Source organism: Mesitornis unicolor, unplaced genomic scaffold, assembly GCF_000695765.1.
Source record: "Mesitornis unicolor isolate BGI_N332 unplaced genomic scaffold, ASM69576v1 scaffold31972, whole genome shotgun sequence".
In the NCBI taxonomy this organism is placed as follows: Eukaryota; Metazoa; Chordata; class Aves; order Mesitornithiformes; family Mesitornithidae; genus Mesitornis; species Mesitornis unicolor.
This window is the reverse complement of record NW_010169038.1, coordinates 10513-29684: the sequence shown is the minus strand read 5'-3', so window position 1 is coordinate 29684 and position 19172 is coordinate 10513. Positions and strand designations below refer to the sequence as shown.

Sequence of the window (19172 nt, the reverse complement as noted above, 5' to 3'; positions counted from 1 at the left end):
GACACTGTTACCAGATCAGGTTGCTCACAGCCCCATCAAGCCTGACCTTGAATATCTCCAGGGATGGGGCCTCCACTCCCTCTCCAGGCAACCTGTGCAGTGATCTACCACCCTCATAGTGAAGAACTTTTTCCTAATATCCAACCTAAATCTACCCTTTTCTCTTTTATAAAAGTTTGTAAACACTTAAGCCATTACATGCTCCTACTTTCTTAGGGTATCAAATTACCCCTGCCAGATTCTCAATACTGATCGAATAATACAGAGTTTATAATGTACAGACAAAACAGTACTGGCATAATTTGTTTATTGTACTGTGAGCATCAGTATATATTAGAGACAAAGAAAACATGACTTCCAGGACAAAGAAGAAAAAAAAACCTGGAGATTTAAAATTTTGCTCAGTATCAATCATGAAGAACCTATAAATTATCTGCTGGAATGCTTTCAGCTCAAAAGCTTGGCTCCTACAGTTACAGAACACTGAAGAATATAAGATGTTCTGGATCCCAAAAGCCACATGCCTACGGTTAAATTGTAAAAGACCTGAAGAGACATTCGGTAAAATTTATAAACTTGATTTCTTCTGAGACAGATTGATCTTATCTCCAAGACTCAGGGCCATTCCCTGTAAGGAAAAGAAAGAAGACATTCATGACACAGATACTTCAAAATAACTTGACTTCTGCTAAAATGGAAGTTCCATACACAGAAATCTATGAAGTTAGTGGCATGGAAATTAAAGTGTTCCTAACTGCTCGTTCATTTATACACATTACTGTGCACACCTTCTGAACACTGGGTAAAGGCTCGATCTACATATATTACTGAAATCATGAAACTTAGATTGGAGCTAGCAACTATCATCAATACAAAGGTCAGAAGACTAATATATGCCTTTTGACCTCTCACCAGCTGAAAGTATGGTGCCACTGAAGAAATTCAGTGCAGTTACTGAAATTCAGCTCTTGAAAGTCTCAGTGCTGATACTGCTGCTCAGTGAACTAAAGCTACAGAAAATCTAATCACAGAACCATATAAATACTGCACAGAAACTGAAGAAGTCTCAAAAGAAACTGCACAAACAAATCAACACCTTATCAACAACAGAATGATCTCAAGATGAAACTCAGCTGGCATATATAACTGAATGCAGTCTTAGGTAAAAATGCCACTGTAAACATATCAGAACCGTTAATTTAAACCACTCAAATCTTTACAATGACATCACACAAAGTCATGTGATGAATGTGAAAATCCTCAGGCAGTCCTTTATTGTGCACAGTTTAAAATACTTTTATTGGTACACGAGCTATTTTGTTATTAAACTGTTCCTAGTTCTGTATGTATTCTTGGTCAGGAAGTAGAAGTTCTAAAACTCAAAGCAGACTCACAGGTGCACCTTCAGAAAACAACTCTACAGAAAGACTTTGGGTTCTGTTTTGCTCTTTTTAAGAAGAGCCGTGCACACATAAAATTTTGTTGTTATAAGAAACTGAAAGGTATAATTCAGTAAGAAACAGATCACGGAACCCTGGGGACCATTTGCTCTTTAAAAGCACATCAAGTATACTGGCCTATTTGCAGTGCTATGGATAAAGTAAGAAAAATGAACAATGTAGTTTTAGGATATTAGAGTGAACTCAAAAGCCATTCTTTCCTCGCAATGTGTGTATAAGATAGTTTTTTAAAAATAAGGCTGAAGTTTCTATATTCATCTTCCCTAAAAATCTTCTCATTTACTTAACACTAGAAACTAACTGGCAAACAAATATTTGCAAGTTGTTTTGTTGGTTTTTTGGTTTTTTTTAGAGTGCTCAGTACATTCTCTTAAAAATAAGGAAAACCAGTGCTCAAATAGCAGCCGCATTACCTGACTCTTTGCACGGATTCGTATGTGACCAGTGACGGGTGCCTCTGGTCCGAGATGAATTGGCTTTTCAATGCTGACATTCGCAAGTGCATCTTCTCCAAATATGGAACGTGCATAAAGATTGGCTGCCATAAAGCCACAATAACCAGAAAGTGCCTGTAGAGAGCACATTTAAATGTTTCAGAGAGGCCAAAACCCTTTAAATACATTTTAATTTATCCACATATACAGCTAGGCGCATATCAATATTTAACATGTAAAGTTTTCTTTGGATACAGCGTTTTTTAAAATGTGAAAATCACGCAATGGGAAACAGTGGTGCTCTTTTTCTAAAATTAATACTGAACAATACGCAATCTCCCATGTTCATCAGGTCAAGTTAAGAAGGCATTCTGTGGTCCGATTTAACAAATAGCAAAACGGTAAAGAAGCTACATACTAGTTAATTGCTACCATACCTATTTTGGCTACTACATACATATATTAGCTAATAGCTATGACTTATATCTTAGTAGTAAATAGCTGTTGTGTACATATATTTTACTTTATAACAAAAAGGCTAAATTGGCAAAAGAAAGGTACATTTTGACAGAGAAGGAAGGAATCTGGAGCTATGGAAAAAAACCCCAAACCTGTATAAAATGAGATGGTTCCATCAGATCTATACTACAGCCTAGCTACTGCAAATGAAAACAGACACTGATTTTCTAGCTGGGCAAGAAATAGCTGAAGTGATTATGAAGCACAGAATTTTGATAACATTAACTTGCTTTTACTCATTTCAGAGTACTCATTTTAAAACTTTTAATCGTCAGATGTCACATTGCAAACAAGCATCTCTAATAATGGTTATAACAAATTATAAACACATTAAAGCACACTAACTAAAAAGAGTATCTACAAGTCTTCAAGCAAGTAACTCACCTTCTCTGGAGTCAGGCATTTCATATTGGTTGACTTAAGTATGTGCTGTAAGTATTCGTTTAGGTCAATGATGTTGGTATTCACTGTAACCTTCAAGAAGGGAAAAAACAGCAATTACTGTAATTAGTAAGGCATTTCTGAAACAATCTCTTCTTCAGGGCTCGATAAAGACAATTTACGCTGCATTTCTCCTTGAGGAACACTGCATTTGGTAAGCTAGCTCCACAGCACATTTCGTGGTGGCATAACACAAAGTCTTCACCTCCTACCTTCCACTTGTTAAAGGGTGGGAATTCCACGCTATGGCCATGATTTCTAAAGTGTTTTAGGTGAATATGGCACTCTGCTGAACACACAGACAGTGAATACACAGAAAGAGGTGTAGCAAACAAGGCTACAGTTTCTGTAAAATATCTCCCATTCTGTTTTAGTATTTGTAATCTAAATTATGTTGCTCTGATGCATGAGATTCTGCCCCTTAAACCTTTTTTTAACAGGTCTGTAACTGACAGTTTGGGCATCCTCTAATATTAAGTGTACCGACCATTCTGTTGGTCTTACATAGCATCCATAACCACACTGTATGCTACAGCTGTATTGCAATGTAATCAAGTGAAAGATGTCCCTGCCCATGGCAGGGGGGTTTGACTAATGATCTTTAACAAGTCCTTTACAACCGAAAACCTATGATTAAAGAATTCAGAACTGGAGAGGCTAAGCAGTATGACTATCTCTTCAGGCTCAGAATTATCTTATGCCTGTTGCCATCTCACTTTTGAGTTGAAATGAGTTACTCCAGGCCAACATCCAATGCGGATGTTGAGTGAGGTTTATATCACAAGAAATAATGCCGATGTGATGAGCTGAATAGAAACAGAATTATACCTCATCAACAAAACACCCAAATAACATGCAAAAAATAAAACTAACTTTGTTTTCCCACTCAAATTCTGCCCACATCTGTCTGAACTCCGCATCCGTACAAGAAGCAGGCTGGATGTAATCCATGATGTCAATGTGAATGTCGCTGAGAACCACGCAGTTTCTGTCGCTGGCTGCTCCAGAGACGTCATACACTGTAATACAAAACACAAACCACCTCAATGCTTGAAAAAGTGAACTTGCACTAAATAAGAGTGCTCGGTCACCACCTGTCAGTTAATAACAGTCAGACCTTGCTCAATCTCATTGCTGACCTCTGTTCTCTTCAGGTGCTTTACCTAGTTTAAGTGTATTGGTCCTTCAGGCAAGGCTGGTTTATTTCAAATTCAGCCTTGGATTCAAGGATCATGCTGACAAGCATTTTGAAGGCAGCACGCTCTCCTATGATTTTAAGTAAAAGCAATATAAATTTTTAAGAAATCATCACTAAATATTCACATTGTAAACCATTTAATTTCTTCTTTCAGTATGAAGTGTTTTGATTTTTGAGCTCATTAAGCAGTTAAAAACCTGCTACACACTCATGTAAATTGTGCACGCTGAATTGTTTACTTACCGATATTACCGAAAATTATTCCATTTTCTGTTGAAGCAACTTTGACATTAGCTTTAATGTTTGCAAAATCATGTGGAGCAAGTGTCAGAGGAGATGGTTTTTCCACAAGTTTCAAGTCACCTGTGTGAAGAAATTCAGAGATGGGGATCAGGGAACATTACCAGTACACAAGGAGTTTAGCTTTTGGAACATTTTTTTTCTTGTCATTCAATTCTAATGCCTACAAAGTTGCATTAAATACCATCATAAAGGCATTAGTTGATTTGGATTTTTAAAATTTTATTTATTTTATTTTTACAGCTTGCTACCTACAAGACAAAGTAACTTACATTACATTAAAATTTCAGTTAAAATATTAGTGTGTTCACCCAAACCCCACTGAAAACTAATGTAAATACTGACTTAAATGGGCTTCAGACCGAGTCCAATATTGAATTTCTAACAATCAGGAAATGGTTAATTCTACCTTGTGTTTTAATCACTGACAACACCGTAACAGCTAATCCTACTGCCAATCGTCTCAAAAACAACGTTCAAGGTTCAGTATTACAAGCACTAAGCTATTTATAAACAGGTCAAAGTATCACCTTGATTTTTAATATAATCACTCCCAGGAAACAGTAAGAGCTGTATTTTCTAATCCTTTAGCAAGCAATTGTAAAAGACTCCTCAGTTCTATCACAAACTGTGCAATGTGAGAACATAGCACGAATGGCACCAGCGCTACACATAAGAATCAACTCAGTTTTTGCAGTTTCAGACTGGGAAACATAGAATTCCACTTTACTGAGCTGATAATTAGAAAAATACACAAAAACCTGTTGCATAATATACTTGTTTTACTCACCTCCTACATTAGTGCAATCAAATGATTTACAAAAGACTAGGAGGAAGGTTATGTCCCTCAGTCATATTTACATCAATTATAAGTCCATGAGTTCTCCTAATATGTTGTAAACATATCTCAACTCCTAACTGTCAAAACAGAAGACAACTAATAGGAAACTGGTTACTGTTCTCAGACTATCTGCTCCAGTACCTCCCCTAGAAGATGTTAGTGAAGACTCAGCATTTGTTCAAGCAAGCCTCTGGTACAGCTGTTGGTACAGGCAATGGTTTCAGCTGAGTAAATGCAGTATTTAAGTACTCCAGGCTGAGTGCAAGAACTACTTAGGACAGATGACTTTCTGTTGCCTGACATTTGCTCCATACCAGTTTGGACTTTTGTCCTCTTGCTCCATGGTAGCTACACAGTGGGGAGTAAGTACATCAAAAACCTGTCCAGTATCTCAGGAAAAGTGGAAATGGAGTGTTATTTTTCTAGTGAAAAGAGCATGCAAAAGTTCAAAATCTGACCATGGTTTATACTCTCAGATAGTACTGTCAGTGCCAGTACATAAAAGTTCTCCACCATCTGGAAGAAAAATATATTTTTAAAGGCATTCAAATACATCCTACCAAAATGGCAACTAGCTGGCATAAATCTGTATATACTTAGAAGTGTTTCAGAAACTCCTTACAACGGGGTGCCAAAGCCCAGGACCGTGCTGCTGCTCACCAGGTGCTGTTTCCACCAGCACTCCTTACCTAGCGTGGCTAGTTCTAGTGTGCAGTTCTGCAGAGTATCACTGGTCTGGTTCACCACAAGCACATCCAAAACAATGTCATACTGATTGACGTGGACATATGCTTCTGCATAGACAGGGTCTGAGAAACCTGTCAGTTGAGTAACCTGTGAAAGAAGAGAGTTTTAGGTATTTTTCTACTCATAAATTAGTTTAAAACATGGAATCATGTCAAACAATAACAAAAAAATAAGAAAAAAAAGTACAATTAAATCCATTACTGTCTATGGGAGCCTCCAAACCAAGCAGGTGTGCACAGGGCTTTTAATTTCACAGAACTAACTTACTGGTAAGAAAAAAGGAAAACAAAACAAAAATTGGAAAAAACCACTGCAATCACAAGTTCTGTCTACACAATGGTATTTAAAGAAGTTGTGATGTTTAGGAAATCTGTTCTGGAATACCTATCCATGAACTCTAAACAGATTTCATTGATTTATAACTGAACACACAGTCACTGTCCATATTATTCATACTAATAAACTTTAACTGCAGCCCTTACTTCACATGTCACTTTGTGCACACACTAGATTATAAACCCTTTCAAGATTAAATGTATTCTGAACTGAAGTCACCCAAGTTCCTAAAATAGGGGCCATAAAGCCATTATTTTTAAAAAGGACAAAGAAATGCTGAAATGCAATTCCCAAAGCGGGTCCCGTGCATAAGCAGCACAAAGTCTACAGAACTAAAACACTGACTTTCACATTACCTTATTAAGTTTGGATGCAAGAGGATCAGCAGCCTCTTTCCTCTGTGTGTTTCCCATCGCTGCAAGAAGGCTAAGCTGAAACTGGTCTTCTTTTGAGCTCATTTCATTTTTAGCAGTAAGCTGCATGAAGGAAATGGGATCGTCTGGCTGAACCGTCACATTCCTCTTCTCAGATTCTTTCTGCAGGAAGAGAAATATTAAAGAATTCACAATGAAGTTCATTCCTCGTAGCAAAGACACTCAGACAATGGCTGACTCACAGTCAAATGGTGTGGTTTCTGGGACTTGCCTGGATGCAAACATCCATCAAAAATTCCAAGTGTTTATGGTTACACACTTATAATAGCTCACCTTCTGGGAAAGTTTCTCCTCTTCTAGCTTGGCTGACAGCATATGAGAAAGGGACTGCCTGCATTCTTTGTTGAAAATATCGTTCATGAGAGGAGAACATTCTGACAAAACTTTCAGACACAAGGAAATACGATCCACATCATCATCTGTAATCGGTTTCTTAGGAAGAGAGGACTTTCCCAAATGGAGAATAGTGGCCATCAGCAGCATAGCTTCAGCAATAAAGGACTGAGGAGGACAAAAGAAAGAGAATGGAAGGGTGTTCTTGCATTTTACATAGCTTTACAGAAATGTTTATTTCTGACTTATTTACAAAAAGGTGCACATTTATAAAATAGTATCTCTTCACAGATTTTTTTAGTACTTGTTATCCAGAAACCAAGCAGCATGATTTAGAAAGACTGTCTAGATAGAGTGGCTGGAAAACAGCAGGCCCTGTTTGTGACTCAAATAATCATTATTATCTAATCACATAACTGGCGCTTCACTTTGGACTTAACCCATTTTGCATCTGTTTAAAAGAAACAAGGCAACAGCCAGATTTCCTTTGCAACTACAGTGAGAACACAATAGATGACTTACATTTTGTTTCTTCTTTTCCTGAACTAGTGACACATATCTTAAAGCAATCTTAGTTAGAGTTGTAGCAAGGGAAGCTGCAACAAAGAAATCACCATCAAGCAGGAATCCTCGTAACGGAGGCCTGCAAAGACAAATGATAATTGGAGAACTAGTTCTGGATGATGCTCTTTAGCCTCCTTATCTTCACACCTTAACACCCATACTGAACAAGCAAAACAAGCTTGAAAGGTCTCAGAAGTCTGGGGGTTACCTCCTCGCCCCCAGAAGTAAAGTTCCAGATACAGACATATTCATAAGTCACATAGCCATTTCCACACAGAACAGGGAGAGAAGTGAAAATTGTAACGTATAATGATTTCACGATAGCTCTGAGATGATCACTAGTCAAGAAGTAGTAGTCCATCAGCAGTAATTAAGGAAACAGCAATTGTTCTAGCTATCAATGAAATAAACTACAGGAACTATTAAATAGCGCAAGGTGATCTTCGGAAAAAACAAATGTTTAAATCTAAAGGCAACCTCTCTGTATGCAGTTAAAACAGTGAGGGGATTTTAGATCTTTTTGATACACATTAAGCTTTGTTTACAAATCCTAAACAAGTAGGCAAACTCCCATCAGACACCATCTACTTGAGATAATACCTTAAACCAGGAGATTACCTCAACCACTAAATCCTGCATGAGAGATAATACCACTTATACAAGAGTTAACCAAGTCACTCCTGGTCTAGTATGAAGTCTTCAATACCTGTCTTCTTCCTTTTTGGCAGGTCGGGAACTACTGAGTGCACTCTGCGTTGCATAAGTGCCCATCTCGGTCACCAATTTTTGCACTGGACCCACAGACACTTCTTCTTCAGGTTTTAGCTCGCCAGCTTCTTTCTTGATTTCAGATTCGACTATTGGGATCTAGAAACAAACATGAAAAGATTGTTATAACTAACATAAGAAGGGTATTTTTGCTCTGTAGACCATTTTAATAAAAGTTCTCTCCATTCTTAAGGTTTTTGTAAGTAAAAGGTCAGTTACAGTGCAACAGCTCTGAGAGAATTTGAGGAGACAGGCAGAGGCTGAAATATAGACAGAAGTCTTCTACTGATGCATAAAGCTCACATTGCACAGATTGTCTTAGACCCCTCTCAGAACCACCCAGACTTGAAGCACTCTTCCTTTGTCAGCGCCTATAATAAAATCCTACCTTAAAGCTGCCATAATTTTCTGAAATAAAGAATTTCTCTTCTCCCCTCTTAACAGATACCACTTATGCTCAGTATATGCCAGCTTCAGGTATGCTACTTAAGGAAAAAAAAATTAAAGGATGCAAAACCCTAAGTAATTTTTACTTTAGATTGCTTGTGCACATGCTATTACATATCACAAGTGCTCAAAACCCTGCTGCATCTTACCCGATTTTTTAAAAATTATCTTTTTCTTAGAAAGCTCACTACAGAACAGTAAGTAAAACCACAGAGAGCTAGCCTAACAACGGAAACACACCTCTCCGAGCGATCTGCGGACTTCTGTCATTACACTTTGTATATCCTCCTTTGTGCTGCAATATTCTCCAAGGATCCATAAAGCTCCTCGATAAATCCTAAAACAAGAACAGTAAGTTAACTCATGCTTTCATTATATACTCAAACTAGACTCAAGGGAAGTGATTTATGACCTTTACAAATTCAAGAGGACTTGACTGACAGAAAGCAAGTTTGAGCAAGAACAATCATCCTTTCAGCCACAGTAAACTAATGAACAAGTATATAAAAAATGACCCATGTTCTCTGCTACAAATCTGGGTTAATCTTTATATTCACAAAATTAAATGTCATTACGATCACAATGAAATAGTTCTACTGCACATGAATAAAGTCAGCTGTAATTTCTCCAGTTAACCAAAACAAACTAACATTTCCTTCATGAAAATTATTAACAAGAACATGCATGAAGATTAGGGAAAAAATACCAGAACTTCAGAGGGTTTTTATCCCCTTAATGAAATGATGATAGAGACAGAATTCAGAGTTCCCTGTGTACTGGAAGAATAGCAGAGTGGTGTCTTAATACACAGTTTTCATACGACTTAACCTTTGAAGATCCATCAGAAAAGCAAGTTTCTGGAGTCCTGAAAGATACTAAAGCAATTCGTGCTGCAACAATCCCTTTGTAGCTCTGTTTTAGCAAATATATCCCTTGAGAGTTGGCCTTCATCAACAATACAAGTGGAAATACATTTTTAACTGCAGGAAATAAGTTTTTAATTGCATCATAAAAGCTAAATTTGAATTTCTTTTCCTCATTCAATGCAACAAGCACCCCATATATCTTTTGTACAAGCAAGCAAGAAGGAAGCCGTACTTAGTAATCATCAAGCCCCAAAATATCTCACTTAAGTTATTCTTGTGTGTGGGTTGCAAGGATTTTGGTACATGTTTAATGACAACACACATTCAATGCAAAGCCACAGGGTGTTTCAATGTCTGTCTGACATCATGTTTTGGACTCACTTGACAGATTTAATCGCATGAAAGACTTCAAGCATCTTCTCAACAATAAGAGGTCTGAGGTTGTCAAAACGCTGGATTGCTTCCCGTACAAACTCCAAGACATCAGCAGCTGCCGCTTCATTATTATCACTAAGGAACTCCATCAGCTAGCACAACAAAGTGAAAATGAGCACAAACAGTAGCACAGCTAAGTCTGTACTATGGTATTTTCCTTCTACACTCAGAAAAATAAAACTGCATGTGTATCTCCACTTAAAGCTGAAGTCAAACAACCTTACGTACATTCCCATCAACTGCCAATTATCATAATGCCAAAATTGTTTTTCCAATGACACAAGTTGTTGCACTTTTCAGTAAAGGCACTCTTCAGCTCATGTACTTCAAAGACATTTAAAACCAAAGTTTCAGAAGACAAGTAACTACAGCATCAAAAGTCTTATATTTCTTTAGGGATTAAAAACAAGTTTTGCTTTGTGTGAGGCTACTACTGGAAACACCTCAGTTTCAGTTATTCTCCAGGTTTTGGGTATAGCTAGAACATATTTAATGACAATAAAATTAAACATTTGCATACCACTGGAATAACATTTGCAGCCATATCTGGAAACCGAACACTACAGGAATGCAATGTACGAACAAGCAGCTGTCTGTACTTGTCTGTGTCTTCATGTTCTGTCACGTTATTAGTTTTAATCACTTCCTTCTTCAAAACTATCACAAGCTGCAGAATAGACGAAACAAAATTGAAGAAAGTCTCAGGTTTTTCCAAAGAACAAAAAACCAGCGTAATGAAACAAAAGTAAATATTACCTCCTCCACGTTTCTTGAAGAGACAAGGTCCAGAGCTAGCTGAAGGGTTTTTTTGCGCACTTCTAGATCTGGGGTACTCAACACTCTGAGGATGTCCATGACTAGATCCTGAAACAAGAACAACAGAACTACTTTGTTGCTTTAAACAACTTCCTTTACACACAATTATAACTTCCAGTCCTTGATGGTTTTTCAAAGACTTTCTGGATACATCATATCAGATTATTACTGACAAACAAGCAAGACAGGCTTGGCATTAGGAACTTCATAGTGTTCATTTCATACATTCTATGTTTACAAAAAAGTCTACCATGCAAGGTACATCATTAAGTCTTCCAATCAAGGCAGCATTTGCCATGGTTAATTCTTACGCAGACAAAAAAAAGCAGCAAGTCATAAACATAAAAGACCATCCAATATGTTTTTAATAAAAACATATCAACAGAAGACTTAAACTTCAAAAGTACATTTTTCCATACAACACAGCACCTGTAAGTTTGTTTAGGAAACAAAAGCCTTCAATAAGTTTGCAGGAAAAGAGACAGTTCGCATACCTGTAACACTCGTTCATGGGAGGGATGCTCCTTTAATTCAACCAACCGATCCAAAACAATCAGTTTCACATTATTATCACTCTCTTTAATAATCAAATCTATGTAGCACTGGGCAGCTGCCTAAAATCAAAAGGATCAAAAACATTTTTTATGTAACAAAGAAGAGAAATTGGCAAATTCCTGAGAGAAATTCAGGAAAAGCCACCTTCTACATTACTATCAAAGCAACTACTCAAAGAGTTGGCACAGAAATGAACTCAAGAACAGTCTTTAAAACTTTCTGATCGACTGTAAACACAGATTCCATCACCATGTTACCAAAACTACACAGAAAAGCTCAGTTTACAAAACACAGACTTGATTTCAAATTCAAAGAATGTCATGAAGAGATAAATTTCCTGACGTGCTTTGGGTACACAACAGGGTGTGAGAACCCATTTAAAATAGCTGCCAGCGTTAGCTCATCTAGATACAGTTTTAACAACAGCTTCTATGTACAATATTCCTACTCAGCAAAAATGACTACACTAAAGCCAGAATGCTGGAATTAATACTCCTCCTGATCTTTTGAAACTACTCCTTACAAAGCTTTTACTCTAAATCTAGACTTGCAGACTCTGTTTTTGAAATTTCCATCCAACTTCAAAATTTCTGCCCAATCTCAAACAATCAGTGGTACAAACATAAATCTAGGAACCCAAGGTCAATCGGTAATCAACGCAAATCTTCACTGCTTTACGTTTCCACCTTGGTGTGAAAACAGTAACATTTATGAGTACAGAAAGTCATTCAATCTCTGCAAATCTTCAGCTTTACTCTGCTTTGCTAAGTGCGCCAGGAAGATTGCAGGTTGGTACCAACTATTGTACAAGTTTGCACACTATTTAAGCTTGCTCCCCACCAAAATGACAGGAAGTCTGCTAGCTGCAGGTCTGCAAAATGCACTCTCAGGTTTCTGGGGTATTTTGTAACCAATTTTAAGAGGTATTTTAAGACAGTGTTTCACATGTGAAGTGTTAAACACCCTCTAAAGCCCTTTGGCCTTTCAAAGTATCGCAAACAGCCACCAGTATTCATTCCAGTGCACTAAAAGCTACTGAAACATCTGAAAGCATCACTTTTATACCTTGATTGCTGTTGGTGCACTGGAGAGTGTAACTAGAGTACCCGCAGCTTCATACTTAACTGCAGGACTCGATGACTGCAGTAAGTTGTAGATGCAGCGAATAAATCGAGCTCTCTCTGATGGATTGGCGTGACAGACCTAGATCAGAACCATACATAGTTGGCACATAAAAAAAAAAGAAAACAGCAACTCTATCGCTTAACTGCTCCATTACCTGACAAGGACAAAATTAAGGAAAAGGTGGCAGCCTTTTCTGAGGATAAGAAATGTCATTCACAGTTGTAAAAATCTAATTGAAAGCTATTAAAAAGTTGTCATTATTGACAATTCCATGCAATGCTACAGGACCTTCAAATCTCAGATCAAAAGGAAGGGCATAGCCTCTATTAGCTTCTAAAACAGATGCCCTGCTCATGTCCATGAAGAACCGTCTGGTAATACACAGTCCACATTACAGCAAGTCAGGTGAGACATATTGCTCTATTCTCTATACCCCTGAGCAGTTTATTGTTTCAAGAGACAAATCTTGTTCAGCTCTACTAAACAAATGACATATTCCTCACATGGACTATCCTTTTCTGGCAATATTCTATCCCTTTTCAAAGGGGTCTAAGACAATCTAACACGTACATTTATTTTAAGTGTGCCACAACATTTCCCTCTTACCTTATAAATTAGTTCAACAATAACCAACTGCAGTATGTCACCAAATGTCTGGACTTGGTCGATACAGGTACTCAAATAATCCAACGCTCGATCCTGTAAAATGAAAGATAAGTTTTTCTAACTCATTCTGAGTTTGCTCACTCAGCTATATTTTAAATTAAAACACATTTTAAAAATCAAAACGCAAACCAGCATATATTTAACCCTTCAAATTGAAATTTAAAACAGATTAAGAAAACACTGTAAACCCGAAGATCAGACGAATCCATTCTGCCTACAGATGGCAAAAAGAGAGACAAAACGAATGATAATCAGGTACAAAATGCAACTGCCTGTAGAGCAAGCAATACAAAATGTTTAACAGAAATTGCCATTTCTTTCTCATGTGACTACACGAGCCAGAAAACAGTAGCTAATGAAGCACTTCTCAATCTGGTTAAGCTCACTTGGCAAAACTACAGTTTCCAACACTGACCTATGCCTCCAATAAGCACAGCAATTCTCCCTTAAAATGAAGACGGTACTAAAGACCTACTTTAACTTTTTCAGTCACTAAGTATTGCACAAATAGGCATGAATTTAAATAGTTTATACTACCAACAAACTACTATAGCTAGTTGCCTAGTAGACGTTAAAATATTCAAACCATACATGTTTGAGGACAAGTATCCTTACCTGATCTGCATGAATTAGCATCATAAATGCATTTCTTTTGCAGCTTGCATCCTTTTCATTCACCAAGAAATCATGGATCAATTCAGGAGCATCAGGTATAAGATGTTCAAAATTTCTTTTAAAAAAACACAATTAAAATAACTACTGGTAAGGAGTAGAATCTGAAGCTTAAGCGCATCTCTTAAATACAAGTGTTTACAAAAATTCAGAAATCCTAAAGTGGTGATACATAGCTTTTGTGTAGCTACTTGAAACTGTGAACAGACTTGAGGAGCTTCAAAAAATTGTTATCATGACAGCTAAGACATTATTCCATCAATAATTTCTGTTTAATAGTCACATTCAGTCATGCTGTTCAGGTGAAATCTGCAAGAATGTTTAGTAGAAAACTGCACTACATGAAGAATGCCTTAAGTAAATTTATGCATGCACATTCCTGCAAGGATTCTCCTGTATTTATGGTTGTGAACAATGATTACTATTAATAATATTTAGTTCGTTAAGAAAAGCATTTGCTCATACAAATTAGCATGCAATATGAGGACCTGAGTCACACTTGAGAAAGCAGCAGCAGTGCATTCTGCTTTTCCAAAGAAGTCAAATAGAGAGAGGAGAAAAAGTAAACAAAAAAAAACGAAAAAACAAACACTACAACAGTGGTTGAAATAAAATCTCAAAAACCATCCAGATCACTAAAGCTAGCCTTGGTCTTCTCCACCCATGACTTTGGTTTCTGGCATTTACCTGTAAATCGTGTAAATGGCAAGAACCGCGTTTCTACGCACATAGCTGTGACGATGTTCTAGACACGCACGAATCGCTGGCATCAAAGGCTCCAGCAGTTCTGCTTCTTTCAGCTTACAAAGAAAACGGAGAGTAGAGCCTCGGATAAATTCATTTGGGTGCTGAAGATCCTAAAATCAACAAGAAACATATTTGAAATGCGAGACTCTTCAGCCCAATTGTTAAGCCTCTACAACATCCTCAACAACACCTCACTGCCTTCTCATTAGACACCTTCTTAAAACATTGCTGTGCCACAATATTTAAAACCACATATTTATGTGCAGTAAAACCTCGAAAGCTTGATTTTTTTCCTGCATTGTACGTGTTTTCTCTGATGACTCTGATTACTGGGGCTGTGAAAGCTCACCCTGGAGGAATTCCTGCACACCAGATACTAACCTCTAGTGTAAATTTGTTTCCAACCCATTTCCAAGGAAGTCGAAGGACCTTTTTATCTTTGTGAAAGGCTGCCCCAACTACATTATGATGAAGTTATTCCAAAAAATAATGTCCTTCTATGTACTGTGGCTTGTCCCAAGACACTAAGACGACAGTAATTGGGTTACCCTTCAGATCTGAAGTTCACTGACTTGGAAATGAAAAGCATTAAATTTCTGTTAAGTCCTAAGTAAAAGACATGAAAATTCCTTGGTGGTAGGTCTGCTAGTTACTCACAATTATCCAGCTCTGAAGCACTGAGACAGAACAGTTAGGGAGGAAATACTGCGCATAAGCCATTTTCATGTATATTAAATAACACAAAATGATGCACTTTCTATACAGATCCAGTACAGGAACCAAATGAATAATGGGCTACCTTTCTGTAGGCATCGCACACAAGGATCATTTCTTGCAAAAGCCTGCCATCTGGAGTGGTCTTTGGCACGATCTCCCAAAAGACAAGCAGCAGTTTTTTGATGGTATGATCTTGGAGAGGCAGTACAAAACGTATAATGGTCATCAGAAGCCCAGGAAGTTTTTCACCATTCAGAATCATAATGATAACTTTCTTCAAGGCCTCTGTCTTCAACTTGACATCTCCTTTTTCTAGAGGATAGGATAGGATAGGATAATCAAGAAAACAAATCACAGTAATTACAGCAATTACAAAATCAGGAAGGCCAACATGTCACAGTTCAACAGGAATACTGATCTTCAGTGTCAGAAGATACAAGCCCCCTTTGCAGGAGTGCAATTTACTGTATCAATAAAATTCACATCCTTACTTCTACTAAAAGGATAAAGAGGACGCAAAAGACACTTAAAGAATAAACATGGGCTTAATTCAAGGCTCAACATATTGGAATTAATCAAGTCCAACAAATCTCGTGGCTGTTTCAATGCTTAAATTTAAACATCCTCTTAAAGCAGGATACTACCACACACTCAAGTCAAATGTATACTATGTAGCAGAGCACTGAATAAATGAGAAGACAACCTGTTGCTTACTGTTGTATTACTTAAACCTGCCAAAGCCCAAACAGGTATTACTTCAAACAGAAAGACAGAAAGACAGAAACGGATTTCAAATTTTGGAAAAGACTGAGGGGATAAAACCAAACCAAACCAAACAGCCCCATGTAAGATAATTACCATGAAGTTTCTCAAAACACAGCAGAGGGAGGAAGGTACAGGTTTCAAAAAGCAACAGAACAAAATAAACATAAAACTGACTTGTTCGAGTTTGTAAAGTGTACAAGGGAAAGGCACAATGAGAGGATGCAAGAACAACTCAGGTAAGATGGAGTATCCTTCACATCATTGTCCATTACTTGCCTAGGTCATTTTTCAAGCTGATTTCAGAAGGTGGCTCTGAATCCATCGGAACATTGATTAATGTGTAACACACGTTCTCTGCAGCTGTCATGGTTCTTGGTCACAACAGTTTTCTCAATGGAAGAATTATTTTGACATAAATAGCAGACAACCTAAAAAAACAAGCAAACAAAACCATCCCAAAGTTAACAGATTTTATCAACAAACAACAGAAAAACGTTTCCACAACTCACTTAATGATTTGAAAGGATTGCTGGGTTTCCCGAGAACCCACATTCAAAAGCCTTCTCAGTTTTCTGTGATGCTAAAACATTCCACAATGAAGACCACAGAATTTCCCAGAGACAATAAAAAAGTAAATTAAAGAAACCTTTCCAAAACTTAGGTGCAGTGAGAGATAACAGAAGTGCACAGGCACCTGACTGCAACTGAATGGATGCAGCGGCTTTTCCCTCCTCTACTCACCCCCTGATCCTGGCTTTACAGTTCCACTACCTTCCCTCTGAGTCTGTGCCCCTCCAGGTGAGCTGGCCTGGCTGCAAAATCAGCTGAAAAGCATCACAGCAAAGAAAGGGAAGAGTTTCTGATTTGTTTGACAACTATGAAGGAAACTTTGAAGATGAGCACAAGATCCAGCAGAGCAGAAACCAAAGACGGGAGAAAAGACAACACGGTGGAGAAGGAAGCAGGACTGCCCTTCTACCTGCCAAGGACCCTCAGACCAGCTCAACCCGACTGTCTAACCACCCCTCTAGACACTGATGAGGAAAGTAAGTATCTTGATGGCAAAAAGAAAGTACGAGAAAGTTACCTATCCATCAAAGCTGCTGTGTGTCTGACAGTTCAGGTAACAAAATTAACAACTAAGCTCATCCTCATTTTTGTTTCTTCCTTAAATAACAGATGTCTAGGATCAAATTAAACTTTTTATTCCACTTCTTAAGTAATGAAAAATGCTCAAGTTTGAGCTTGCTTAGTTAACACTATGATACTACACTGACAAGGACAGTAAACAAATTTGTTACTTTTCATTACACAAGCAATGTTTTATTTTCTACAGGAAACGTGTCCAAAAATTTACAGAAAAATTACTTTCTCTGTGCTTTTATTGGTATTAATTTTCTTGAAGTCTTGGATCAAGTTTAACAAATCATTAACACAGGATGCCTTTTTACTTTGATACTACACAGCAGTGAAATTTTGTGCAAAAGCACACACGTGTTCTATATAATTACTATTACTAACTAATAATAGAGCCAGCAGAACTGAACAAAATTATCTCCATCACAGGTCTGAGTCACATAAAAGATGAAAACACTGAACTCTCCAACTCAACACTACGGCTTCACTACAGATCGTTTTCCTCCTAAGTTTCATGATTCTGAGCAGCACCGTGCCTGGAAGACATAAAGCCATAACATAACATAATATAACATGCCAACCTAAGAAGTTAAAGTGGAGGACATCACCTCTTTTATCTGTGCAGACAACTTTTGGGATGCAAACCCTGAAAACTCTTCACTCCCGCTTCATTTTCGAAGCAGTAAGAGAAACAAACAAGATCCAGCAGACCAACAAACACCCATTAGCAGCCTGGTTAAAAGCACTGCCCCACAAACAGATCTGAGGAAAGACAAGGGAAGGTGGGACACAGAGTTGTAGTGTTGGAGTGAGCGGCTGATACCACACAACCTGGTACTGGGTCCAAAGTCCCTTTTCTCCTCAACCATGCACCCAGGGAACCTCAGGCTGAACAGTGAGCAGGTTAAGTTGTGCTAACCTCTTTCTGCATTAGAAAACACCACAATTAAAACAATACCGCAACTACTTAAAAGAAGTAATTCCAAACAATTGCTTAAAAAATAACTCTCTTTCTGTTATGAATTCTATACTTCTAAGGATTAGATCCTTCAAACTGATTGCTCACAAATACCCACAAAAACAACTCCTGCTCATTTCCAGAAATACGACTGTTTTCTTGTCTCAGCAGCAGGTTTTTCTATACTTTTCCCATGCTGTTACCCAGAAGCCCCTGCTTCAAAGTCCTGCAGCTAGCATCTTTACCTCAAATAACTACTCAGATCATAAAGCAGATCTGTGTGAAAAGGAGACAAGGTACCACATGAAGTTCTCAACTGCAGAAACCCTCTCGAAAATGACAGCTAAACAGGCCTCTGAAGCATGAAAATGAGCAGTGCATGTTAGGCTCTGAAGAGTAGCAGTGAAAAACAATTCTCCTAACATAGAGCTAGGAAACTTAGCAGGGAAAACCACCAAGTCTTTCTCCTCACAAGGCACCAAGCTTTGAAATCACAGTTTAATCTCACAGAGGATTCCCACAGACACAGAAGTAGCTGCTCCTCAACTTCTCCAGCAATAACATTTCTGGGCACTTGTGTAAGGGAATAGAAAGCTATACAGTTTATACAATACAAGAAGACATAAAGCCATGCCTGCTCTCCAGCTGCATCCTTGAGAAGCCTTATGAACTGGGGCACCATATCAACCAAACCCTGAGAAGGCATCGTTTTACTGATACAAGAGCCTTAATATATAATGTAAACGCTTATTTAAAAAAAAACGAGTAAAATCATAGCCACTTTAGGAAGATTTCTCTCTTAATTTTCCAGGTGATTACTTCTTCCTCAAAACATCCGGCATATCTAGCTATGAGTTAAAACTCAAAATATTCAGATGTCGCCGTCCGCCT

General features: G+C 37.8%; 1 protein-coding gene across 1 annotated transcript; it reads right to left on the bottom strand.

Moving 5' to 3' along the window:
* Positions 1–292: 292 nt before the first annotated feature.
* On the bottom strand, positions 293–16614 carry COPB1 (coatomer protein complex, subunit beta 1). The gene is made up of 21 exons (XM_010179242.1): positions 16463–16614; positions 15504–15733; positions 14645–14814; positions 13901–14015; positions 13226–13318; positions 12560–12697; positions 11434–11553; positions 10880–10987; positions 10644–10790; positions 10070–10215; positions 9063–9159; positions 8314–8474; positions 7566–7686; positions 6984–7211; positions 6633–6812; positions 5883–6027; positions 4296–4415; positions 3728–3873; positions 2798–2887; positions 1874–2029; positions 293–628 (listed from the first exon to the last, which is right to left on the bottom strand). Exons 1-21 carry the CDS (start codon positions 16551–16553, stop codon positions 569–571), a joined length of 2862 nt encoding a protein of 953 aa, XP_010177544.1. The 5' UTR covers positions 16554–16614; the 3' UTR covers positions 293–568.
* Between the last annotated feature and the right edge of the window lie 2558 nt (positions 16615–19172).

Bases quoted from the DNA above. Each gene is read 5' to 3' on its own strand.
- COPB1 (XM_010179242.1), bottom strand. From the start codon at position 16,553: ATGACAGCTGCAGAGAACGTGTGTTACACATTAATCAATGTTCCGATG. The intron at 9,160-10,069 runs GTGAGTCCAAAA...TTCTTGTTTTAG, and splicing joins CATGCGATTAAATCTGTCAA to GATTTATCGAGGAGCTTTAT. The intron at 4,416-5,882 runs GTAAGGAGTGCT...TTCTTCACACAG, and splicing joins ACTAGAACTAGCCACGCTAG to GTGACTTGAAACTTGTGGAA.